Source organism: Vombatus ursinus, unplaced genomic scaffold (assembly GCF_900497805.2).
Source record: "Vombatus ursinus unplaced genomic scaffold, bare-nosed wombat genome assembly UNPS02009173.1, whole genome shotgun sequence".
NCBI classification, from domain to species: domain Eukaryota; kingdom Metazoa; phylum Chordata; class Mammalia; order Diprotodontia; family Vombatidae; genus Vombatus; species Vombatus ursinus.
The window spans coordinates 9,469,966-9,496,868 of NW_020948951.1; the positions used below are offsets into that span (position 1 = coordinate 9,469,966).

At 46.3% G+C, this 26,903-nt stretch overlaps 1 protein-coding gene across 8 annotated transcripts in view; it reads right to left on the bottom strand.

Annotated features, from left to right (window-relative positions):
• The window catches only part of NFIC (nuclear factor I C), a 133,494-nt gene that overhangs the window by 78,265 nt on the left and 28,326 nt on the right, over nt 1-26,903 (bottom strand). For all 8 annotated transcript variants that reach the window (XM_027850948.1, XM_027850949.1, XM_027850952.1 and 5 more), the window contains exon 2: nt 21,007-21,538. In XM_027850948.1, the coding sequence (XP_027706749.1) occupies nt 21,007-21,538 (532 nt within the window). The remainder of the gene's footprint in view (nt 1-21,006; nt 21,539-26,903) is intronic.

Here is a 26,903-nt window from a genome sequence, read left to right on the forward strand (position 1 = left end):
ATCAGGGCACTGGAAGAAAATAACAGATGTCCTTGTCTGCTAGCCTGACCTCAGCCACAGTTAGGGTACGACTTGGGGGACTGTCTAGCTTAGCCTCCCACCCTATATAGGAATTTCCTTCATAGCCGTCTGGGGCGGGAAGAGGTGAGCCATCCAGCCTTTGCTTGGATATCTATCTCCAAGGGCCATTACTGGACAGCTCTGATTTTTAGGAGGTTCTTCTTTAGACTAGGGTTAGGCCCAAAGTTTAGGCTTCATGATATGGAATGTGTCCAAAATGAAGGAGACCATGGTCCCTCTGTGATGGGAGCTCTCTAGTCGGCCTCCATCCCGAGTACTGTGTTCAGTTCTATGAGGATGATAACTAGAGTGGGGAGGGGACTGGAAACCAGGCCATTCAAGCATTGGTTGAAGGGACTAGGGAGGTTTGGCTTGGAAAAGAGAAGATGGAAGGGGAAACAGTGGGCATCTTCAAATACTCAACTGACTGTAAAAGGAAGAAGGGGATTTATCCTGGGTGACTTCTTTTAGGGCTCAGCTAAAATCCTCTCTTCTGTAAAAAGTCTTTGCCGATCTTCCCCTCTGAGATAATCTCTAATTCACTGTGCATGCAGCTCGTTTGTGCATAGTTGTTTGCATGTTTGCTCCCCCATTACACTGAGCCCCTTGAGAGCAGGGATTGTTTTCTGCCCTTCTTTGTATCCACAGCACTTAGCATAGTGCCTAGCACATAGTAGGTGCTTAATAAGTACTTGTTGACTTGACTTGGCCTCAGAAGAGCCAGCTGAGAAAGTCAGGGGAGTTACGCAGAAGCAGTTTGACACCCAATGTAATAAATAATTTTTAAGAACCCTAACAATTAGAATTGTCCAGAAGTAAAACAGACTATTTTCAGGAGATAAATCCCCAATCCTGAGGGTTCTCAGAGTCTGGAAGGGCACGTGTAAATGTAACCCTTGTGCATTTCTCAGTTGGGATCCTGCTCTTGGGGGAGGGAGTGTGGTACAGTGGGGAGAGCATTGGTTTTGGAATGAGAAGACCTGGGTTCAAATCCTGACTGCTATGTATTACCTGTGTGCCCTTGAGCACATGACTTAACCTCTCTGAGGGTAAACTGTTCATCTATAAAACTAGGCAGTTCCCACACATTTCCTCTGGGATCCTTTCAACTCCAGATCTATATAATCCTATGATTCTTGGTCTCTTGGTAAGCCCCCATCCCCCTGAGCCTTCCCTATTCAGAAGGTAATCAGTTTATCTTTCAGCCTTGAGGCCAGTCCCTGTTCTGTCCCTAGACAGAAGGGAGCCTGGATGTCCCTCTCCAGCCTCATTCAATAGCTGGTACCATACCTCTCCCCCCTCCCAAATCAAGTGGCTCCCCAGTCACTAACCTCCCTTCCCAATCCCTCAACGATGGCTCTCCTCAAAGAAAGCCACAGGTCAGCTAATCGAGGATGGAAGGCCTCTCTCTCTTCCATCTCCCTCACTTCCACAGACTCAGTGCCTCCCACCCCCAACACCCTGCTCTCTATAAATAAGTAATGGCAGCAGTGTCTCAGACAGCCGCTCCGTATAAACAAACCTCACAGAGAAGCAATGTTCCCAGCACAGACAGCAGATCCATTTGTCATAGGGCCCAGCCGGAACGCCAGCTACCCTGGGCCCAGGCTCCAGCCCTTGAATTGCCTGGCATCTCTGGCCAAAGGGAAGCTCTGTTCCTCCCTATCACCATTGCTGCCCTGATGGGGCTGGGGAGATGGATTGGGTCAATATGGGAGGGGGGAGCTGGGTTTCTTTAAAAGATGGGCAGTCAACATCTCCCTACTCCTCAGTGTTGTTACCTCCGACATTTTAAAGATGGAGTCACTAAGACCAAGAGAAGTCAAACAGCTTGTCTAACCAAATCCATGCAGGGAATGCAGGTGATAAGATTTGAATTCAGATCTCTAGCTTTTCTTCCCTAGGCTCTGAACTCCTGTAACAATGACAACAACCACCACCACCAACATTATTATAGCACTTTATAGTTGACAATGTGTTTTATATATTGTCCCATTTGCTCTTTCTCTAACCTTGTGGGATAGAGATCTTACCATCACTCCCATTTTATGGAAAAGAAAACTGAGGTACAAAGGCCATACAACTACTTTGGCAAAAGAAGGATTTAAACGCTGGTCTTCAGACTCTTGAGGCAGTTAGATGACTCAGTGGATAAAGAGCTGGGCCTGGAGGCAGGAAGACCTGAGTTTAAATCTGACCTCAGACACTAGCAGTGTGAACCTGGGCCAGTCCCCTAACCTCTGTCTGCCTCAATTTTGTCAACTGTAAAATGGGGATAATAATAGCACCTACTTTCCAGGGTTGTTGTGAAGAACCGATGAGATAATGTTTGAAAAAGCGCTCAGCACAGTGCCTGGCATATAGTAGACGCTTACTAAATGCTTATTGCATTCTTATGTCTCCAGATTTCCACTAGGCCACAACCGATGCCCAATATTAATAGCTGACATTTATATAGTACTCTATAGTTACAAAGCACTTCCGCGGTCATTATCTCATTTGAGACTCACAACCATCCTTCCAAACAGAGAATGATGGGTATAGCTAATAATATTATTCTCATTTCACAGATGAAGAAACTGAAACCCAAAGAGGTAAGTGACAAATCTAGGGTGACAAGCAGTAGGGTCAGGACTGGAACCCAGTGCTGATTCCAATCCTCTTCAGAAAGAGAGGGAAGGAAGAAACTAAAGTGGGATGAACCCAGGACTCCTGGGCTTTGACACACAGCTCCTTGCTATCTGAATGGATAAACCCCACAGTTTAATAGGAAGAGTTCTTAGTTCAAGCCCTGTCTCTGCCACTTAGTGGCTGTTTGATTTTCAGCAAATCTCTCCTCTCTGAGCCTTAGTTCTTAACTCTCTAAAATGGGTACAATATAACTTTTACTGTCTATTTCATAAGGCTACTATGAGAACCAATGAGATAATGTGTTAATACCCTATATCAAAAGGAGTTATTATTATGATTATTATTATTATATTCTGTGAAGATTCCTTGGTTTTCCCACACGTCCTCCTCATTCTCAGACATAATCTGGGACTCAGCTCACCAGAAGGGGTCTTACAGGGACCCAGGGATATAAGAGAGCCAGTAATCATGATGCAGAAATAGCAAAGCCCCTTCATCTCCATCCTGAACTCCTTCCACCTGCTTTTCTCAGCCTTCTGTTCCAGGTCACAACCTCCCCATCTCTCCCCACCTTTAGAAATGAGACCAAACAGCCCTTTGAGGACCACAACTGAACTGGGGTTAGAGTCAGAGGGAATGAAGGCCAAAAACTGGAGAGGCTAACACCCCCCCCCCCCAGATGCACACAAACCCTCACTCACTCAATTACTCGTGAACAAATATTTATTAAGCACCTACTATGCACAGAGTCTCTGGCAGATACAAACTCTCCAGGTCCTGGCCTCATGATTCTTACATTCTATTAGGTCATTAGACACATGCACAGACAGCTATAACCCACAGCATTCCACTGGCTCTCAAGTCAGAAGGGTCTCTCCAATGCTTGCTAGCTGCGTGGCATTGGGCGAATCTTTTAACCTCCCTAGACTTCTGTTTCCTAATCTGTAAAACGGGGAAGAAAGTTGTATTGGATGACCTCCAAGGTCTCTTTAAACTCTCGATCTATGATCCTGTGATCCCAAGTGCATTAGAGAGGTGTAGAAGAAGATGTTATGTCCGGTTCAAGGGGGAAGGCCATGCCTAACTGAGGGATAGGGTCAGGGTGTGCTACATAGAGCATTTGAGATGGGCTTTAAAAGACAGATAGACAAAAGAAGGGGAGGGAGGACATTCCAGGGAAGAACATGGTGGACCAGGGTACAGACACAGGAGAGCACAGAGTTGGGGGTGGGGCAGGACAGAGACCTGTCCAGTCTAACTAGAACCTATAGCACTTGGAAGGAAACAATATGAGATAAGGCTGAAAGACACCAGGGCATCATCCTGTGGAAGCCCTTCAAGGTTAGGTAAAGGGGTTTGGACTTTACTTGGGAGCCACTAAAGATTTTTTTTTTGAACAGACTAATGACATGACTAGAGCTACATGTAGGTAAGGGTCCCGTGGCATCAGTAGGAGGAATGGAAAGGTGGGGAGAATGGAGGTGGGAAGACCTCTTAAGAGCCTATTGCAATGGTCCAGGGAGTGACAGTGAGGGTCTGTAATAAGGTGGCAGTCATAGGACTAAAGAAGAGGGGGCAATCACGAGAAATTGTGGAGGGAAAACTGACCAGACATACTAACTGATGTATAGGAGAGATGAAGGTGTGGGAAGGGACAAAGAGAGCCTCATGTGCACTGACAAGGGAGCGTCGGTGAATGGTGATGCTGCAGGAAGAAATAATAAAGTCAGGGGGCTAAGCAGGTATGGTGGGAAGGATAATGAGCTGTTTTGTTTTTTAACGTATTGCTTTTGAGGTACTGATGGGACATTCAGGTGGAGATGTCTTGTTGGTGGCTGGAGATAAAGGTCAAGAGCTCAGAAGAGAGATTAGGCCTGGAGATAACTGATTTAGGAGTCAACAGCATAAAGATGGTAGGTGACATTGAGGAGATGAATGAGATCTAGAAGGAGCAGAGAGAAGAGAAGAGAGCTAAAGACAGATTTTTGGGGGCAGCTAGGTGGCACAGTGGATAGAGTACGGACCCTGGAGTCAGGAGGACCTGAGTTCAAATGCGGCCTCAGACACGTAACACTTACTAGCTGTGTGACCCTGGGCAAGTCACTTAACCCCATTGCCCAGCCAAAAAAAAAAAGACAAGACTTTTGAGGAACACTTATTAAGGGATCAAGAAGATGAGGAGGAGGCAGAAGAGTGGTTAGAGAAGTAGGAGATGAACCAAAACATGTTGCAATGTCTCTTGAAGTTATGGGAAGAGAAAGTGGCCAGCAGGAGGGTGTGGTCAGCAGTGCCAGAAACTTTAGAGAGGTCAAGGAAGATGAGAACTGATAAAAGGTACAGTGGATAGAGTGCTGGGCCTAGAGTCAGGAGGACCTGAGTTCAAATCTGACCTCAGACACTTCCTAGCTGTGTGACCCTGGGCAAGTCACTTAACCCTGTTTGCCTCGGTTTCCTCATCTGTACAATGAGCTGAAGAAGGAAATGGCAAACTACTCCAGTATCTTTGCCAAAGAAAACCCCAAATGGGTTCACAAAGAGTAGCACACGACTGAACAATTAAACAACAACAAAAAGTTGGCAATCAGATCATGGGTGAACTTTGAGAAAGCAGTTTCAGTAGTGGCTGGGGTGAAAGCCAGATTCCAGGAGGTAGGAGAAAACCCCTTGTGAGTAAGTGGAGGCAACAAGTATATTCAATTATTTCAAGAAGTTCAGCAGTGATGAGGAGGAGAGAGATGAGATGGGACTCAAAACCCAAGGTCAGGGTTTGTTTTTTGTTCTTGTTTTTGAAGATTTGAGGAGCTGATTGTGTCATATAATCCCCACATTCACAAATACTTGCACTTGGGAATACATGGACGTGTAAACACATTTCGTCACGAATGGATCCACATACACGTGTATACACAGAAGCAGGGAGCGGCATGCGGATGGACTGTTTGATTTTGAGTCAAGGGACCTGGGCTCAAATATACCTAGTGTTCTGAGGTTTGCAAAGCGCTTTACCGTTGTAGGAAGTAGGTGCTATTATTATCCTCATTTTACAGATGGGGAAACAAAGGCAAAGATGGTACAGGATCACCCAGTTATTAAGTGTGTGAGGCCAAATCTGACTCCCAGTCTAGTTTTCTATCCACTGGGCCACCTAGCTACACATTGTACAACATGTGATGCTGGGTAAGTCATGTAATATCTGTAAAATGTGGGGCTTGGCCTAAATGTCGTCCTATCTCTTCCAGCTCTAAATCGATGAACCTGTGGCTTTCCATAATGAAAAACCCTCCTACAAAAATGTATAGACAAAGATACACGAACATATTTGAATAGTACAAAGACAATCATGTTCTTCCACAAATAGACACGTACATGTGATACAAAGAAATATGTTCTGACACAGACATACAACACATTCTTACACACACACACAACACACACACCCAATATAAACATCAATCCATATTGTTCATAGATTCACAAGGATATTTACTCCCACAAATGGACAAACATGGACACTTGAACTAACAGACACACGTGCAATCCCTCTCAGGTCCATGGCTCACCTTGTCATGATGAAAAGAGTAAAGAACTGAATTTAAATCTCAGCTCCAGCCTATGACCACAGAATCAGAGACTCTCAGAACTGGAAAGTGCCGGAGAGCCCATCTATTCCAACCCTTACCTGAGTAGGAATCCCCCTACCCCCTTCACGATATCCTTGAAAACAGGTCTTCTACCCTTCACTTGCAAACCTGCAGTGGAGGGAGAACTCTATATCATCTCTCTGTGCCTCAGTTCCCCCTTTTGTAAAAATAAAGTTAATAATCCTGGGCCTGTACTGTAGACCTCATGGGCCCATGGTAAGACTCAGAGGAAAGAGAGAATGGGCGTGAATTCTTGGAGTTGTAGAGTGGTGTATAAATAAATGTGAGGTCCTTTGCACCACCCTAGGGAGGGTGTGTGTGTGTGTGCGTGTGTGTGTGAGTGTGTGTGCCTATGTTTTTGTTTGGGAGACGATCAAGGCTATCCCTTGGCGAGGCCTGAAGCCACTGCAGCCAAGAGCTAGGGCTCCTCCCAGGCCCCTATAGTCTGGGCCTTTTCCCACACCAAACACTAGGCCTAGGGAACACGGAGACACTCAAGGTCACTGGCAGATTGATTCAGGAAGTTTCCTTGCTCTCCAGACCACACCACAGCCAGTGGTTCCAACACATAACAGCAGAAACAGGAAACAGGCGGGGATGAGGGGTGCTCAGTCAGTTTTTATTCTGGGCCCAGGCCCAGTGGGGGCAGACTTGGGTAAGAGATCCAAGTCTGCCCCTTTCCTTGGTCAGAGACCCTCTTGTTAAGCCTCCTGCTTATGAGACCCTCCTCTTAGCCACCCAATGCAGGAAGCTGCCTTGTCTGATAAATTAGGGAAAGTATGAGAGTCAAAAGACCTGGCTGGTTCTTAGACCTGACCTTGCCACTGACCTGCTGTGAGACCTTAGACAAGGTCTCAGTTTCCATATCTGTAAAAGGGGTTGGACTTCAGATGAACCTTAGATCACTTCTTCCCTTCATTTTACAAATGAGAAAACTGAGACCCAGAAAGGCTGAGCGACTGGTCTAGGGTTTAAATAGGTAGTGTCAGAGGTGGGATTTGAACCTGGGTTCTCAGATTCCAAAGTTAGTATTCTTTCCCCTGTGCTACCTTCTATTCTAGGAGTGATTCTATGATAATAGTAGCTAATAATTTTCAGTAGTTCACAAATAATTATTCTCATTTTACCAAAAATAAAACTAAAGCTCAGGGGCCAAGAGCCCACAGTCACCAAGTTAGCAAATGACAACAGAGCCAGGCCCATAAGATAATTCTCTGACTCTAGAGGCAGGTATGCCTTTCACCCCACCACGCTGCTTCCTTTTTCTGGTCCTGCACCCAGCTCTGTGGCATATATCCCACTAAGGCAAGGACACAACACCCCCTATATGTGTTCCCTGTCACCTGGCCTAGGACTTCCCCTGCCCCCAGGCCCAGTCCCCACCTCTGCCTCCCCAGGCTCCCCAGTCTTTATCCCCAACCCTGTTGAAAGACTCAGACAATTACCCACTGCTGGTACTCATCCCCAGCTCAGGCCAGCCCCTGTTGGCCCCTCCAGTGCATCCTCCCCACCCCCAAACCATCCTGACCCAGCCATTCTGGGGAGTGACCCCCAACCCCCTTCTCATCCTCCCACCCGACTGCCCGCTTGGGAGTCTGGCATAGACAGAGACAGAAGGTAGAATGGGCACAGGAGGCTGGGCACAGTGTGCTGGGCAGATGGAGGCCATCTGGCTGCGCTGGCAGCCGGCTGACGGGAGGCAGATGCGGCTGAGCCCAGTGCTGGCACCCCCTCCCGCTTGCCCCTCCCCCCGCCGCCGCTGCTGGCATCTCTCAGGGTTTGGATTTCTCAGGGAAGGCCTGTGGGGGGAAGGGAAGAGGTTAAGAGCCAGCTAGCAGGCTCTCTCTCTCTCTCTCTCTCTCTCTCTCTCCTCTCAGCCCCCATTTCCCGTCAGCCCAGACACATCTGGAGTTCAAGTTCAGGGATAGACCTCTTGTCCCTGTAGGCTGGGCCAGGGCTCCTGGCTAAGAGCTGAGTTTTGCCCTTACTGGGGTTAGCCTGGCCTCTCCACACCTCCTACTTTCCCTAGGATTCCCTAGCTAGGCAGGGTATGAAGCCTGCTCTAGAGAAGTCAAGTTACGGGGATCTCGTATCCCCCCTGCCCTACAGATTCTTGGCCAGCACTCTCCAGACTCATCTTATAGCACTCCCCCCTACCCCCTTAGAACAGACCCAAACACACACTTCACTCCCATCCCTGGACTCAGCACATGTAGAAGCCTTGCCTGTGATCTCCCCAGAACCTGAAACACTCCTACATTGTAACCCCCAAACATCCTGCCCCAACTTCTCAACGTGGCCACTAACTCACTTCTTCTACTATACCAGTATATTTCTCCCTTTTTCTCACATGCAAACACAAACTACATGAGTGAAACTATTGAATGTACCCATGCTCCCCCAATAGTAACAGAAGTTCAGTAAGTATTGGGAGGTAGGTTGAAACAGGGGAAAGAAGGCTGAATTCTGAACCAAAGGACCTTGATTCAAATCCCTACTCTTTCTCTTAGTAGCTGATATTTGACCTCCAGGTCCCTACTTTCTTCATCTACAAAAGGAAGGGTCAGACTAGGTGACCCACAAACCCATACAGGCCACCCCCATGCATCCTCAGACACACACAGCCAGCATTTCCACAGCCTCATAGAATCACAGGTGGTTAGAGCTGGAAGAAGCTTTAAAGATGATCTGTTATGACTTTCTCATTTTACAAATGGGGAAACTGAGGCCCAGAGAGAAAAAGAGACTTGTTCAAGGCATACAATTTGTCAGTGGCTGAGCCAGGTCTTAAACCTGGGTTGGTTGACTCTGAGTCTAAAGAATTTTTCCCTGGACCATGCTGTATTTCCCTTCACCATTGTGTTGTTGCTATCACCCTAACAGGATCCAGACCTCAATCTAGCTTGTCTTACCTCTCTGCCTGTCTCTGTCAGTCTGATCCTCTTCTGTAAAAGAAGGGAATTGAACCAGATGATCTAAGTTCCCTTATGGCTTGCAAATCCTCTGACCCCACGATCTCTATTTATTTATGGTCATGCCTGTGATTTTACTTACATCTTCTACCTGTCTCTGTGTGTCTACTTGAGCATCCCACCTCTAGACCTTCGCACTGGCTGTCCCCTGTGCCTAGAATGATCTCCCTCCTCACCTTCACCTCTTGGCCTTTCTGGTATGTCTCCTAGTGCCTGTTCTCTGAGATGACCTTTCTTGTACCTTGCATATATCTTCGGTGCACATAGCTTATTTACACATTGTCTTTCCTATAAGAATGCAAGCTCTCTGAGGGCAAGGAAAAAGCTCTTGCCTTTTTTTTGTACTATATGTACTATGTGTCGAGCACACTTGTAAGCACTTATTAAATAAATGCCTGTTGACTGACTGAACCTGTTTACACCTGTATCTTAACTGGTCCATTTGCTTGTCTCTGCTGGGCTGCTGCCTTTGCAACATCATTCATTCATTCATTCAAGAAATAACTACTGTATAGATGCCTATTCTATATAGAGCTGATTCTAGGCCTTTGGAAGTTAGGGGAGAGTCAAGAATAAACTTGCCTTTGCCCTCAGGGAGTTTATAGTTTATTAGGGTGACAGACAAGGACCCAGAACTACTTATCCATCCATCCATCCAACCAACAAATATTTATTAGGCTTCTACATTGTATGTAAATCTGTGATCTCACTGACATAAGGAACAACTTCCTATACCAATGCAGGACAGCACCATCTCTACGCCTTCATCTTGGAGAGTTTTCTAAAGTAGTGGTTCTCAAACTTTGGGTCTCAGGACCTCTTTATACTCTTAAAAAGTATTGAGAACTCCCCCCACCCCTTTTGTTTATGTGGGTTCTATCTTCAGATATTTACCTCACTGGAAATTAAAACATCTCGGTATTACCAGGAAAATAGCTTTGACCTCACTGATGCCCTGAAAGGGTCTCAGGGACTCCCAGAGTTTCTCCTACTGCACTTTGAGAACTGATGGCCTACAGCCCTGAAGTGGTTAAGTGACTTGCCAGGATCACACAGTTAGTAGGTCTCAGGGTTTAAATTCAGATCCTCTTGAGTTTGAGGTTAATTCTCCATCCACTACTGCACACATTGGGGAAGGGAAGAGTGAAAATGCCCCTGCCTTGGGGCAACTACACAAGGCAGGGTGTGAAAAGGGCCAGGAACCCAAGTGCTGGGATGGGGAGAGTGTCGGGGAGGATGTAAATGCTGGCGTTAGGAGATGAGACAGGATCAGGGAAGGCTTCCTGAAAGAGAGGACATCTGAGCTGCGCCTTGAAGGGTGGGGAGGTCTACACTAGCGGTGCTGGCGGTCCTCCTCGCAGCCCCCCCCCCCCCCCCGCTCACCACCGTTCCCTGACAAACCCGCCGAGTCAGCAACATGGGGAAGGGAAATTGAGCTGCCCTGATGCAGTGGCAGGCGTGAGCTTGTGTGAGTATGTGTGTGTGAACGTAGGAGTGTGTGCTCTGGTGCACCCCCTCCTCGGCTCCGGAGGTCGGGCCCAGCACATCGATCGGGAGAAATTGATTACCATTACACCGCAAGGGTTTTGACTTTCATCAGCGACCTCCCCACCCTCCCCAGGAGCCAGGAAGCCACAGAAGTGTCTGCCACAGCCCCTACACGCCCCAGTCTTTAGCTGAACCCCTTCTCCCGGCCCACTCTGGAGCCAGATGGACTGACGTTTCCAAGGCTCCCACCCCCAGCTCCGGGAAAAGGACCGGGATGATGGTGGGGCCAGTTCCCAGTGGGTACAGACTTCCCCTTCTGATGTTTGAACTTCCCCGGTCCCTCCTCCCCAGCTCCACCCCCCACGAGTGTAGTTTAGTGGAATGAGCACCCACTCCGGAGCCAGAGGTCCTGCGTGCAGATTCTGTGCCTGAACCTACCACCTGTGCGATCTGAGGCAAGTCACCTAACTTCTGTTGGGCTCAGTTTCCTCACATAAAATAAGGGAGATAGCAAAATGACCTCTGAGGTTCTTTCCAGGTCCCGCCCCATGATGCCCTACTGCCCTCCACACTATTCGCTGCAGCCCATGGGCTTCATGTTCTTCCTCCAGACAGGCCCCTTCCCCATAAGGGCTCTGCTCTTCCCAAGTGGCACTTTGCTACCTCATTGAGTTGTCCTGCAGAAAGGATATTAGGGCAGTGATATAGCACTTTGCCTGTATTGCTTCTTTGAATCCTCAGGACAGCAAAGTGAAGTGAGTAGGTTGGACAAATATTCTTTTTCTCTTTTTTTTCAGGTAAGGAAACTGAGGCTTAGACACTTAACCCATGGTCACATGCACAGCTGGTAAAGTGTCTCTGGTATGTCTCTTCAGGCACTGAAAGGCCATCTAGTCCAATCCCCTCATTGTACACGTGAGGTAACTGAGGCCCAGAGATGGTAAGCAACTCAGTCACATGGACAGTAAGTGTCAGATCTGGGATTTTAACTCAGGTTTCCAAATTCAGCACTCTTTCCACTGCCCCCATACTGGCTCATGTCAAGCTAGGGTCTCACCCTCTTCTGACTCAAGCCCTTTTCCCATTACCCCATGTTCCCCCTTTATGGAAATGTGAGCTAGTATCAAAATGATTCCTCAGACTGAGCCCAACAACAGAGCGACAACTAAAGTTAGTGGAGTAAGTAGCTCCCATCCCCCAAGTTAGGGCCCTCAGCACAACCCCTCTTTAATAGTTTACACTTAAATCTGTAACAGGCCCTTTCCCAACCTCTTCACCACAGCCTCCTCAGGCAGCCTGGAATTATCACTCCCAACTAAACAGAAGAGGAAACTGAGGCTCAGGCATAGGAAGTGGCTTACCCACCTACCTGTTCCTGCTAAATCAAACACATTACAATCTCCCTGCCTCTATACCTTTGCTCAAGTGGTCCCCCTTATGTGGAATGTCCCTTCCTTCCTTCCTTCTTTCCTTCCTTCCTTCCTTCCTTCCTTCCTTCCTTCCTTCCTTCCTTCCTTCATTCCTTCCCTCCCTCCTTCCTTCCCTCCTTCCTTCCTTCTCTCCCTCCTTCCTTCATTCCTCCCCTCCCTCCTTCCTTCCTTCTCTTCCTCCCTCTCTCTTTTCCTTCCTTCTTACTCCCCTCCTCTTTACAGAATCTCCAAGCTTTCTTCAAAGTTCAGTCAGGTACTACCTCTTACAAGGGGTCTTTTTCAATCTCCTCCCCCCTCCCCCTTACCAATCTCTCCTTGTTGAAACCACTTTGTACGTACAAAGTGCATGTTTTGTACATACAGAGTGTGTTTTCCTTTCTGTCTGTGTGTTAAATCCTCCCCAGCAGAATGCAAGCTCTGTGAGGGCATCCCCAGTATGCTGCATACTGTCTTACATATGCTAATGCTCATTCAATTGCTATGCATATAATAAATGTTCACTTTTAGAATTTGATTATCTAAGGCCCCCTAGGGAGGCGGAGGCAGAGCTAGAAATTCCATCTTCTCCCCTGCCCCACCTTCAAGGGATCTTGATGAATTACCTCTATCTCATGTGGCAGGTAGGGTTAGGAGAAGGGGGAAAGCCAAAATGGTGTGGGAGAAGGGCCCTGGAGAAGAAGTCAGGAGACTGGGCTTCAGTCCTGGCTGAATTACTGACTTATACACGTGACTTTAGGAGAATCCCTCCATCCTTGTTGAGCCTCAGTCTCCTCATTTGTAAGATGAGCAGATCAGTCTTAGCACCAGGGTTCTTTCCAAGCCTTTGCTTCCATGTTCAGAAGGCCCTCCCATGTCTATTTCTCTAGGTTCTAAGGGCCCTTCTAGCTCTAACATTCTATCATTTAGGTAGAAATTAGTAGACAAATGGAAGAGATCATTGTATTGATTATTATCTATTATATCTTCTTGCTCAGTCCCTATATCCAATCCTCCCACCAGCCTCCCTGTCTTATTAGCGCAGAGGTATCTTACCCCCACCCCCACCAACCCTCAAGAATCAGACAAGGGTGGAGGCTGCCGTGGGCAGAGGGAGGAAGCCTCTGGGCTTGGCCCAGGCCTCCCCCTTCTACTACCATCAATCATGAAACTGAGGAGAGTGGTAACAGCCAGAACCCAGCCCTTATTAATGCCAGATGCCCTGAGAGGTGGCTAGGTTCCTCCCACCCCCCCCCCCAACCCGTACACCCTTCCCTTACTTCTTTGAGATGCAGTTCGATGTAGCTAAAAGAGCCCTAGTTTGAGAGCCAGGATGCCTCATTTCTAGTCCCAGCCTTGACACTGACTCACTGTGTGACTTTGGGCAGCTTATATCACCTCTCTGGGCCTCTGTTCAGTGCCCAGTAAAATGAGAGGGTTTGACTAGGTGGTCTTTAGGCTGCCTTCCAGATCAGACAGCTTATGTTTTGAAGAACAATCCAGTTCTGACTACAGTGCCCATCCTAGCTCTGATCTCTTACTGTTGTCACAATAACAATTATTATTATTACTATTATTACTAGTGCCTAGTACAGTACCTGACACATAGTAGGTGCTTTACAGATGTTTATTGACTGAGTGACTGGTAGTAACACCCCAGGCCATAGAGTGCCTGGATATTTTCTGCCATTTATCCCTTTCCACAAAACAAAAGCTAGGGCAGGGTGCCCACACTATTTTGCAATCGAAATTGAGGATGGGACCCAAGTAAACAGCCCTGAGGTGCTAGAAGAGTTTGCTAAGATAGGACAATAGGGATGAGAGGATAGAACTTTGAGCTAGAAGGGCTCCTAGGAACTATTAAGCCTGAATTAAGTCCTTATCATCGCACAGAGGAGTAAACAGAGGCTCAGAGAGAGAATGAGAGTTGTCCAAGGGCACACAATGAATTTGGGTCAGAACTACGACTAGAATCCAGGTCTTCTGATACTCAGCCCAAGGATTCTTAACCATTGGATGCCACGTCTCTTATTACAATAAGGAAGAGAGAGAAAAAAAGAAGGGAGGGAGGAGGGAGGGAGAAGAGTGGGGACATACAGGGGGAGAGTGGAGACCCAAGAGAGGCCTCCTGGGAGACCAGGAATAGGGTGAGGGCTAAGGGCCCCCAGGCTCCAGCAGCAGGGGAGGGAGCAGGGAGCTGGGGATGGGGGAGTGGGGGAGCGGCCGGCTGGGAAATTGTGCTGACACCAGCAAAAAACTCTCTTCAAAATTTTATCAGCTCAGCTCTGAGGTGGTGCCTCCTGTATGTGGCGGGGAGGGGGGAAGAAGGGAGGGAAGGATGCAGGCAGGAGCTGCCAGAGACAAGTTCCAGATTGATAAAGTGGGGAAGCAACGGAGGCTGCATCTTAACGAGCCCATGGCCTTCTCAGCCACTCCAACCAGCCCAATCCTCCCCCTCAACCTGGACCCAATAACCCTTTGGTGGCAGGAATAGGCCCTCTCTTCTGTCCTCTGTTCCAATTCTCCCCCACTCCGAAGCCCCCTAGTCATCCTCCTGCCTCTATATAGGCCTACCCAACCTGGATCCCAGGCCAGTGACCTGCCCTTTCTGAATCTCAGCTTCCTTAGTAAAAAGTGGGCTAAAAGCACTTGCCCTGCACATCTTATGAGGCCATTGCCAAAAAAGCATCCTATAAACCCAAATGCTCAATGGAACTGGGGGTTCTTCTTATGGTCACATTTGCCAAGTCTGGGAGAGCTAACCTAAATCCCTACTGCTGTCAGAGAAGTTCTGGGGAATTTGAATAGTCACAGCCCAGGGTGAAGAGAAAAAAGGGCTTGGCTCACTTGGACCCAGACCCTTCGCTGAGAGAATAGCTTGCAGCTCTCCCCAAGCCCCCTGGCTGCAGGTTCAGGTCCCCAGAGCCAGAGGTGGTAGTAGTGGAAGGTGTGTTTGGGCAAGGAGGGGGTAATCTGGAGGAGACACTTTCAGAGGGCCTCCAAACATGGCCAACTATGGGAGCCAGGAAGCAAGGCAAGAGGCCTGTCTGGGAGTCAGAACACCTGCCTTCCCAGTCCTGGTTTTGTCATTAACTTGCTGTGTGCCCTTGGGCAAGTCCCTTCTTTGAGGGCCTTGGTTTTCCAACATGTGAAATGAGGAAGTCTGACGCAATGGTCTGGAGTTTATAGAATATTAGAGCTAAGAGACTGGAGTGACTCTTCGGGATGGACAGTGATTTGCCCAAGGTCATAGAGGGAGGAAGAAGCAGAGATGAAGCCAGGCCTAGAGCCCAGGCCTCCAGATACCTAGTCAGTCCTAGGGTATTTTCCAGCTCTAACATTTTATTTATTTTCGATTTCAGAGTAAACTATGTCCTGCCTCCAATCTAATCAGTATCTACTCTCCGCCCCTTTCCATTCCTCTTGCTCAGACTTTCACAATCATTTCTTCCAAAACTCAGTTCTGGTCAAATACTTCCCCTGTTCTAATACCTTCCATGGCTCCCACTGTCCACTGGAGAAATATTCAACTCCTCAACCTGGTATTCAAAGGCCCTCCATGATCTAGTCACATTCTAATCTCCCCTAATCTCTTAAAAATACTATCAACTCCTATCAAACTGGTCTCCACCTCTTGAGAAACACTGGCTTAGGGCTACTTCTGAGCAACATCAACTCTTCTAGGTTGACTTGGGGTGGAAAGATCTGAGGTCGGGAAAGACCTGTCTTAGGGAAGGGGATTCATTCAATTCAATTCAATAAACATTTATTAAATGGCTGCCATCACTCTTTGGGAGACTCACACCGTTTGGAAGTTTTGTTGTCTTTCTAACCTCAATCCGTCCTGCTGAAGAAAAAGGCCCATTTCTCTGTCCCTCTGTCAAGGTAAACAGGAGATGTGGCTGGCCCTGACCCCCACCGAGGGTCTCTTCTCAGTGCCTTGGGGCTTTTGATCCTGGTTCCTGGTTCAGCCCTCCTTCACAGAAAATATCTCCTCTTTTTTTTTTTTACTCAATATCTTTCTGTCAGTTTAGCTTGCTGAAAATTCCCCTCATAAAACAATCTAGTCATCTCAGATTAATAACATACCCTCTCCTCTGGGGCTCCCCAGGGCATTTAGCCTGTGGCCACCAGGGCCCTATCCCGGACACCTTCTGCAAAGCCCACTTGCCTTGCAGCCTGGTCTACCTTAAACAGTGCTCCAGCCTCCTTAACAGCTGGTCAGCTCAGCTCAGGGAAAGTGACAAGCTAAGAAGGTCTTATCACCAGGAGTATTTACAGCCCAGAGTTTGTTACCAATTAGACAGATCAGGTGACTCTGAAGCCTGGACCCAGACACTGGGGGGTGGGGGTGGGGGTGGGGGTAGGTCAAGGTCAGGGAATCGTGGGAGGAGGGGAGGAGGCTGAGGGCTTCCAGGCAACAGGGACAGCCGGGATCTATCTCTAGGCTGACAGAGATCTCAAAGCACAAAGGGCCCCCCTCCTCACATCCTTCACCCCACCCTCCTACCCCTCCTCACTATTTCTGCTTCTGAAAGGCAGTGTATTTAGTGGAAAGAGCATTGGACTAGATCTAGGAGACTTAGGTTTGAACCCTGACTCTGACACTTTTATACTACCTCTGTTATCATAGGCAAGTCACTACTTCCCTGAGTCTCAGTTTCTCCACATGAAAAAATCAGAGAAACAACACAATGCCTAGCTGACAAGATGAAAAGTGCTTTGGGAGCTCCCCTCTTCTTGAATACCTGCTCCCCACACCCAGAAACAAACCCAGAAAACAAACTCTTTTATAGATGGGTAGACAAATAAACATTTCTTTCCCAAAACATACTCATTATTGTCTCTATACCTCTCTTCTCTCCTGTACCACCAAAGCTGTCAGCCTGAATTGAGTTCTCCTTTCCTCTGGCCTGCCACTTTCTGGAAAAAATAAAAAAAAACAAAACAAAACAAAACAAAACAAAACCCAATTCTACTCTGGCATCAGGGCAGTCTGAGTGAGCTGTGGGGCAGGGTGTCATGGCCCACAAGAAGCATTTTTTATGGCCTCTCACAGATTTAAAACTGGAAGGGACCTTAAAGGTAACCCCCTCATTTTACAGATAAGGAAACTGAGGCAGACAGAGATCAAGTGATTTGTCCAAGGTCACCCAGCTAGTAGCAGAGGCAGGATTCAAACCCAAGTCCTCTAACTACTGCCCTCTCAATCTCTCTCCTTCTCTCTCTGTCTCTTTCTCTGTCTCTCTCACTCTCTCTCTCCCCCTTTTTCTTTCCCATATTCACCTTTCCCCCTTTTCTCTCTCCCTTTTAAAATCACTTTTTCCCTTTCCTTCTTCCTCTCCCTTCTAACTTCAATTCCTCTCTCCCTGTTCTATACATCCTTGCCTACCTATATCCCTACTTCTGTCCTCAGTTCAAGCAATGAAAGAATTGGATCTGAGCTGAATTCTCATGCCTAACTCTCTGGCCGAGACTCCGGTCTGGTGTGTGTGGGTGTGTGTATGTGTGTCCCTACCTCATAGCTCCTTCTCTGAAAGCAATCTTCAGGGGTATCTATTTCCATTTATGACCAGAAGATAAGGCAGATATGTTTGTATTTGTATACTCATCCCCCAATTGTGTGTTGGTGTCTAGATCATATCTGACAAGTGTTGGGTATGCATTTTCACCCAACCCATTTGGCACCTGTGTGCCTTTGTAAGCAGACTAGGGGAGGTAGTTCTGGGTGAAGTATGTTAGGTCTGTGTGGCTGGGGAGTCATTGGGTATAAATACATATCCTCCACTCTCCTTCTGTCCTATGTGGTATGAGGGTAACCCTGAGTTCTCAAAGGCCATACTAGCAAAAGGCCAACTCTGAAAGGTTTTACCAATCTGAAAAGGCTTCATGTATGATTGTGATGACAGACTGCATGTTCATCTTCAGAGAACTTGCCTCACTAAGCTTGGAGAACTCACCAGATTGGCTGAGGGTATGTGTGTGTTGAGAATGGGTACGGATTTTTTGGGTACAACAACTCTCAAAGACTATCTCCTAAACTCTAGAGGGGTTCTGTCTTCAGTTAATGATGGGGGGGACAACTCATTATTTCAAAAACCCAAATTCTTGATGTATTGACAGATGGGTATGTTTATGCTTGTCTGTGGGCTTGGCATTTGTGGCCTTCTACTATCTGACTACCTCCCTCTCCTGCCTCATCTCTCCCTGCTCCCCCGAATACCCCCTTCACTGTAGCTTAGACTCCCAAGTTCCAGCTTCCAGGTCTTTGCTTTGGTCCTTCCTCTCTCCTAATCTTCACTGGTGAGAATCCCACCCACCCACTGAGGTCTCACTCAAGTATCATCTACTCTTGGAAGGCTTCTGGGATCTCCTAACCCAGAGCACACCCTGTCTCTAACTCCTCATAGAGCACCGGGAACATAGAACATGGAGTCTTAGAAACAACTAAGAACACCTTTCTCATCTTGCAAAGAAAGACACAGAGAGTCATAAGGGAAAGGACTTGACCAAGGTCACATAGGAAATTGGCAGCAGAGTTGAAACTAGAACCGAGATCGTTTACATCTCAGTAATGGTAATTAATGACAGCAAACATTTAGATCGTACTTTAAGCTTTACAAAGTACTTTACATATGTTATCTCATTCGATCCTCCCAACAACCCTGAGAGGTAGGTGCCATTATTAGCCCCATTTTACAGATGAGGACTAGGCAATGGATAGAGTGCCAGGTCTGGAGTCAGGAAGACTCATCTTCCTGAGTTCGAATCTGACCTCAGATATATCTAGCCGTGTGACCCTGAGCAAGTCACTTAACCCTGTTTGCCTCAGTTTCCTCATCTGTAAAATGAGCTGGAGAAGGAAATAGCAAACCACTCCAGTATCTTTGCCAAGAAAACCCTAAATGGGGTCACAAAGAGTTGGATGAAACTGAAAATAACTGAACAACAGCACAGATGAGGAAACTGAGGCTGAGAAAAGTTAAGTCACTTCTCCTGGGTCACACAGCTAGTGAGTGGCTGATACAGGGTTTGAACTCAGCTCCTCTTGATTCTAATTCTTGCACCTTATCCACTCTACCACCCAGATACTAACGTCCCATGGTTCTTTCCATGATACTATGTAGCTTCTGGCCTGGGGCCTCAAACTTCTCCCTCCAGCTCCTGGAGCCATAAAGTCAATTCCAAAGTTTGGGGGATGTATCTTTATTCCCTTTTCCTTCCCTTCAGGACTTTACTGATCTTGTTCCTGACCCCATTAAGCCTTGGTCTGTCTACCTTGAGGGAGAGGGTGGGAACTGGTCCTACCTTCTGCCCATTGTCCAAACTCTAGGAGGATTCCTAGAGCGCAGAACAGTCAGAGGGAACTCGGGGGACCTTCCACCCTCTTCCCTTGTTCCTTTTCTCCACCAGATTTTTCTCCAAACTTCCCTTCTCCTAGAAGCTACCCCATATTCACCCAGATCCTCCAGCTCTAGCCACTCAATCCCAGCAGCATGTAGAGCTACTCTGTTGGGTCCATCCCCTACTGATTTTGGTCTCATGTCTCTTGTTCCTTGTGTGGACTTGCTATGCAGAGCTATAAGCACCACGGAGCAACTGAGGAATGACCTCTGGATACCAACATTTGGCAGAGAGCACACAAGTCCCACAGCATTCATTATCCCTCCACTTGGCCTCACGATCTTCCACCATGGCCCATGATACGGCAAGGCAGAACCTGCCCTGGCTGCTCCCCATCCATCCCTCTCCTGAGGCCCTCCCTTCTCTCCAGCTTCCTTTAGGGCAAGGGCCAGAATCTCTAAGGAATGAGCAGTTCAGACCATATAACTCCCCCTGATGAATAACGTCCAAAACTCCCTATCACCTCCGGGGTAAAAAATAAAATCTGTTTGTCTTCTAAAGTCCTTCCTAACCTGTCCCCTTATTATCTTTCCAGGCTCCATAATCCTTATTCCCTTCCATGTTCTTTTCAATTCATGACTGACCTTGCCATTCCTCACATCTCCCAATTCCATGAAGTTTTCATTGTCTGGAATTCATTCCCTCCTCATCTCCACCTCTTGGCTTCCTTCAGGTTCCAAATAAAATCCCACCTTCTGCAATAAGTGCTTCTTGATCCCCGTTAATTAGCATCTTCCCTCTCAGATGAACGCCAGTTTATCCTGTATATGTTTTGTTTGTTCCTAATTGTTTGCATGTTGTCTGTCCTCTGCCCCAATTAGAACAGGGACTGTTTTTGCCTTTCTTTGTAACCCAAACATTTAGCATGATGTCTGGCACACAGTAGGCACTAAATAAATGCTTGGTGACTTGAATGAGCTACCTTTTTCCTGCAGCAACTGCTGTCTTTCCTGCTCTGCAAATGAATTTGTCCTAGCTGCAATAATTCCTAGTTACAGTTCTCACATTTGTACTGGCTCCACCCTAAGACTGGGGGCTCCCTGAGGGCAGGAGTGGCATCTTCCTTCTCAGACTGGGGGGGTTCCCTGAAGGCAGACTCCATCTCCCCTTAAACTGAAGGAAAGGCAGTGTCTCTCCCTCAGACCTATCTCCATATCATAGGCCTGGGTGAAGTCCTAGGCAAGAGATCCCCATCTCTAGGTCCTTTTCAAGTTTGGCCCCTCAGTCAAAGGGCTGCACTTGAGGACCTAGAGAGGGCCACATGTGGCCTCGAGGCTGCAGGCTCCCCACCCCTGTCCTAGGCCTTGCTTCCAATGCTGACAAGGTTATGCTGCTCCCTCCTCCCAACACATTCACATACACTTGGTGTGACCCATAGGTGGATCCATGCTGGGGGTTCCCTACCTCTCTCTCTGATGAAATAGGCCAGGTATAGGTCGAGCTCCTTCACTGAGACACTGATGTGATGGGGCTGGACACAAAGCACGGGGTGGCCACACTGGGCGGCTTTGACCAGCCGCTCCCCATCGGTGCTCTCCAGGGGGATGCCCTTGAAGAGGATGACCATGACGAGGTCAAGCCGCCACACCTTGTCTGCCTGGCGCAGGCAGTCGATTCTCCTCATCTTGCCTTTCTGGTCGGGGTTCGAGAGGACGCATCCTGGAGGCTTCTTGCCTGTGATGGCTAGGACGAAGTCCTCTCGGCACTCTGGCCGGATGTCCTTGCGCAGCTTGGCCAGGAGACGGGAGGCCCACTTCTGCTTGACCTCAGGCTTCTCCCCGAGCAGCTCATCTTTCACTGCCCGCTCCTCGTCCTTCGTCATGCGCTTCTCATGCTTCTTGAAGTACTTGCGTTTCCGAGCTTGTAGGTTGAACCAGGTGTAGGCAAATGCTCGGACATGTGGCAGCAAGGCCTCAATAAATGGATGGAACTCATCCTACAATCAGAGAACACAGAGTGTCAGAGTTGGGAAAGCCTTTAGAACACAGAATATTACAACTATAAGGGCTGAACATAGGACACAGAATCTCAGAGCTATAAGGGCCCTTAGAAGGTAGAACACAGAATGTCAGAACTGAGAGGACACTGAGAACGTAGAACATAGAACACAGAACACCGGACCCGGAAGGACCCTGAGAACATAAGACACAGAATGTCAGAACTGGGAGGATCCTTAGAGCATAGAATACAAAATGTCAGACTATGGAATGTCAGTGGGAAAAAAGTTTGAAAGTGTAATATAGAATGCTAGAGCTGTAAAAAAATAAAATCATTTAGGCCAACTTCCTTATTTTGTAGTCAGAGAAACTGAGACCCAGGGGAAAAAAAAAGAAATTTATACAAAGCGAGTTAAGAACACAATGGAAACACAAACCCAGGCAGGTCTACTGATATTCAGTTTAGGACTCTTGCAATTAAGTAAAGTGCTTTGCAAACCTTAACTGCTAGTTGTTGTTACTACTAGTAGTACTACTACCATGATATCAAACTTCCTCACTTCTTAAGAAGGAGGGATCATGTGGCAGAAGCAGTAAGCCCAGGAATGAGCTGGGTGCCTGAGACCTCGTTGGGAGATTGACCCTGGACCCAGGTAGAATGAAGAATTTCTATCACAGATCTCCTATGTATGCTGTTTTCATTCCTACCTTCCCCCTTTCCACCCATCTCACTTCCCTGTTTCCCTCTCATTTTTTTTTTTGTTTTTGTTTTTGCTAGGCAATGGGGTTAAGTGACTTGCCCAGGGTCACACAGCTAGTAAGTGTTATGTGTCTGAGGCTGGATTTGAACTCAGGTCCTCCTGAATCCAGGGCCGGTGCTCTATCCAGTGAGCCATCCTAGCTGCCCCATCCCTCTCATTTTTTGATTCAACAAACATTTATTAAGCACCTACTTTCAAGGCACTATGCTAAGTGATAGGGTGAAAAAAAAAAGGATGAAAAACATAGTGTGTGCCCACAAGGAGTTTACAATGTAATCAAGCTAGTTAACAAACATTTATTAAGATAGTTCTATGGGTGAAGGTCAAGGACAAAAAAAAGATTCCCATATACACCAAAATATTCATATCAGCACCTTTTGTAACAGCAAAAAACTGGAAGCAAAAAAGTAGATTCCATCGACTGAGGAATGGTTAAGGAAACTGTGAGATCTAAATGTAATAGAATATTACTGTGTCATAAGAAACAACAAATATGGAGAATTCTGAGATGCACAGGAAAATATACAAACAGATGCAAAGTTAAGTAAGCAGAATCAGGAAAACGACAAACACAATGGCTACAAAAACATAAATTAAAAAACAACAAAAACAACAACAACAACAAAACCCTGAAACTGGATACTATGTAATGATAATAACCAAGAAATCTGGACAGAGAAGAGTTGAGAAAATGAAGGTCCCTCTCTTCATGGCAGAACTGAGGATTATGGGTATGGAATATTGTATACAGTGTCACACCCAGTCAATAGTTTTGTGGTGCTACTTTTTTTCCTCTTTTTTATTCTTTGTTACAAATGATGGCCTCCTGCATAGAGGAGGAAGAGGGGCATATTTGGAAAGGAGTGGGATGTAAAAACAAAAGACATCAATAAAAATAAGATAAAATTTTTGAAGAAAAAAAATACTACTATGTGCAAGACACTATGCCTTGGACTAGGTTATCAACTTGAAGATTTATGGGGGGAAAGAGTTGATTCTCTAGGACACTTTGGGACTAAACAAACAATGAAGCTCAGTCTGGGTAGATTGCTTGACTCTGGCCACCCACTTAGAGAAATGTAAGTCTGGATGGCTATAGGTTTCTGGAGAAGGTAGAGGTCCACTTGAGAGGAAAGTAGAGGAGTCTTGACTTTATAGGTTTGAATATAAGTGGGGTTTTTGTTGTTATTGTTTTAATCAATTTAAATACCTATCCTGCATATATAATGACTTGTTAGCCCGAAGGCTTGCATGAGAACTGAGAAACGTTTTCTGTGTTTTTGTGAAAACATAGACCTAAGCCAAATTCTGATGTTCCCAGGGGAAACATTTAGTAGGGACACAAACAAAAGGGTATGATCACTGACAAACTCCCCAAATTGAACCTGATTTGTGTAAAATCAGAGCACTGATTCTAAGCAATGAACTTACACAAAAGTAAAAAATGAAACAGTTCCTGCCTTCAAGTTTCTTATGTTGGAGATGGGAGGATATGACATATACACACATAAGCGTAATCCAAGGTAGATTGTGATGGAGGCAGAAGAGAGATACAGACAAAGTGTTCTAGGAAATTTTGGAAGAGAAAGAGGACACCTCAGGAAATGCTCAGACTTCATGGAGAAGGTAGCCCTGAGCTGAGCCTCGAGAGAAGAGAAGAGTCTGTGAGACAGAGTTAAAGAGACAGTGTATTTCATGGCAGGAGGTGTGGCCTGGGCAAATGCAATGAGGGGAGAGACAGCAGAACCTGTTCACAGAATGGTTAGTAGCCCAGCTTGGCTTAGTCTTGACGTGTGTGAAATAATGAGAAAAAAAAGATGAAAAGGTAAGTTGGAGTCAGACTGTGGAAGGCCTTTAAATGCCAGGACAAAAAGTTTTGCTTTTTATCATGGAGACAACTTTACAACTGAAGGTTATGAAGATCATTCATTTCTTCAGTAAATTAATATTTCTTTGGTTGACTGTCCATGCAAAGAATTGTTGTGAAATTCACATAACATAGTATACCAAGCATTTCAGAAACCTTGAAGCTGTAGATAAATGCTCTCTATTACTATTGTTATTATTGTTATTATTATTGTAGTAGGAATGGGGACTTAAATCATTGGGCTATCTGTTGGGACTCTTTCTCTGCCAGCAGCAGAGCAGCTAATTATTTGTGGAATGCCTTAATGATAATTTTACCCTTTAAAAAAGTGGCAATATTGACAAGGGGACCTGATTCTATTCGAAACTGATTCTCAGCAACAAGACAGAATTAGTTGCTATTATAGAAATGATGCGAATCTTTGGGGAGGTGACTGCTCCATCTTGTTCCTGAGACAGGAAGAAAGGGAGGCACCTATATTCTAACATCTCATAGTTGGAAAGGACCTCATGCTGTCTGACATTCACACCCACCCCTAGAATCCCAGAAGAGTGGTCATCCAAGCTGGGAAGCCAGTCATGGTAGTAACGTGCCTGTAGTCCCTGCCATTGGGGAGGCTGAGGCTGGTGCATGGCCTGAGCTCAGCAGTTCTGAGCTGGAGTAGGGCTAAGTTGATTAGGTGAGCCCTGGGAAGCTGGACACCCACCAGGCTGCTTAGGGAGGGACAAACTGACCCAGATTGGAAACAGCTGTTCAAAGCTTCTGTGCTGACCAGTGATGAGGGTAGGTAGGATCCTGAGTGGTATCTGCACCTCCAATCTGGGCTAGATAGGGACACCCCTCCTCCAAAAAAATGAGTGGTCATCTGCCCTCTACTGAACACCTCAGGTGTAGGAGGACCTATTATCTCTCAAAGCATTGCCTTTTGAAATCTACATCTGGATAACATCAACTGTTGAGGTTGTTACTGTGGTTGTTAGCAAACATTTATATAAAGCTTTCAAGTTTGAAGTCTTTTCTGCACATAATCTTATGGTTCTTTCGAAGAATTTGATGAAGTAAGTAGGTGATTCAGATATTATTAGATGAGGAAAGTGAAGATCAAAGAGATTAAGTGATTTGCCCAGGGTCACATAGCTAATGAGCACCAGGGGACAGGATTTGAACCAGGATTTCAGTATTCCAAATCCAAGTACTATCTCTGTAACAATTTTTTTCTTCCAACAAGCCTACATCTACCTCTTTCCAACTCCTATCCATTGCTCCTAACTCTACTCTCTGGGCAGTCAGAGGACTAGCTTTAAAAGTAGTTCTGCTACTTATTCTCCATGTATTTCGCCTCTGTTGTCTCAGTTTAACTGCCTATACGATGAGGGGGTTGGGCCAGAAGTCTTTACAAAGAGGGAAATAGGGCTCAGGACAAAGTTTCTGTCCTAAGAGTTAAACTTACTCTTTATCCCAGAAAATCACTTCGATGCAGCAGGGAGAGACCTCTCAAGAATTTCCCTTATACGTTCAGACATACCTCCTCTCCAGGGCCATCCATGCCCCAAAAGGCCATCTGTTCCAATCTCCCACAACATGTAGAAATCCCTTCTATAGAATCTCTGATAGAGCCAATTTCTACTTGGCATTCAAGGCCCTTTCCCCCAAGTCTGGAGCCACACTACCTTCCTTAGAGAGCTCTCTATCAGGCTGATGGGTGGTGGTGGTTTGGGTAGAGGTAAGACCTAGTAATTACTATGCAAGGAAGATTGGGAAAACAGAGCTAGAAATTGACTCCAAGGCTCCAAAAGCAAGATTTCTTTTGGTTGGAGGAATCCTAGGAGGCTTTCTGGAAGAGATGGGCTATCTTTTTTCTTAATAATAATAGTTAGCATTTATAAAGTACTTTAAGGTTGGCAAAACACTAGACATCAACTGAGATTTGAAAAATAGGATTTCAACTGACTTGGGAAGAGAGTGTGGGGGTGAGGGGAGGAGGAGGGCATTCCAGCCAGGGAATGACAAGCACCAAGGCAGAAAGGAGAAGTCTGAGTGTTGTATTTAAGGTCAGGAAACAGTGGATTTGAATTCTACCCCGAACACTTACTAATTAGAGCTAACAATTAGACAGCACTTTAAAGGTTGGCCAATTGCTTTACAAATATTATCATCTCATTTGATTCTTACAACAATCCTGGGAGGCAGGTGGTGTTATTATCTCCATTTTTACCGAGAGGAAGCTAAAACTTAGAGATGCCTAAGTGACTTACTTACCCAGGGTCACACAGTTAATAAGTGTCTGAGGAAGAATTCCAAGCCTGGCACACTGTGCCACCAAGCTGCCTCATAACTCACAGGTTATTTGGGCATGAGTAAATCACTTCAATTCTCTGAGCCTCCATTTTTTTTCATCTGTAAAATGGGAATTGTAATAGTACTCACAGTGCCTATCTCATAGATTTGTGAAAGTCAACAAAGACAATCTATGTAAAGTGCTTAAAATTTATGTAAGCATATATACATATATATAAGCACATATAGAATATACAATATATAATCATTAGATTGCCTCCTGAGGGTGGAACCAGAAAATTTCCCAGCCTTCTTGGAGCAGAGGGGAGATGAGGTTGGAGCCAGACCTTAGAGCATCTTGAATACCAAGATGGAAGAGTTTACAGAATAGGATAATGGGGAAAGAGTACTCCATTTGGAATAAGAAAACTAGGTTTAAATATCCAATCTGCTAATTAC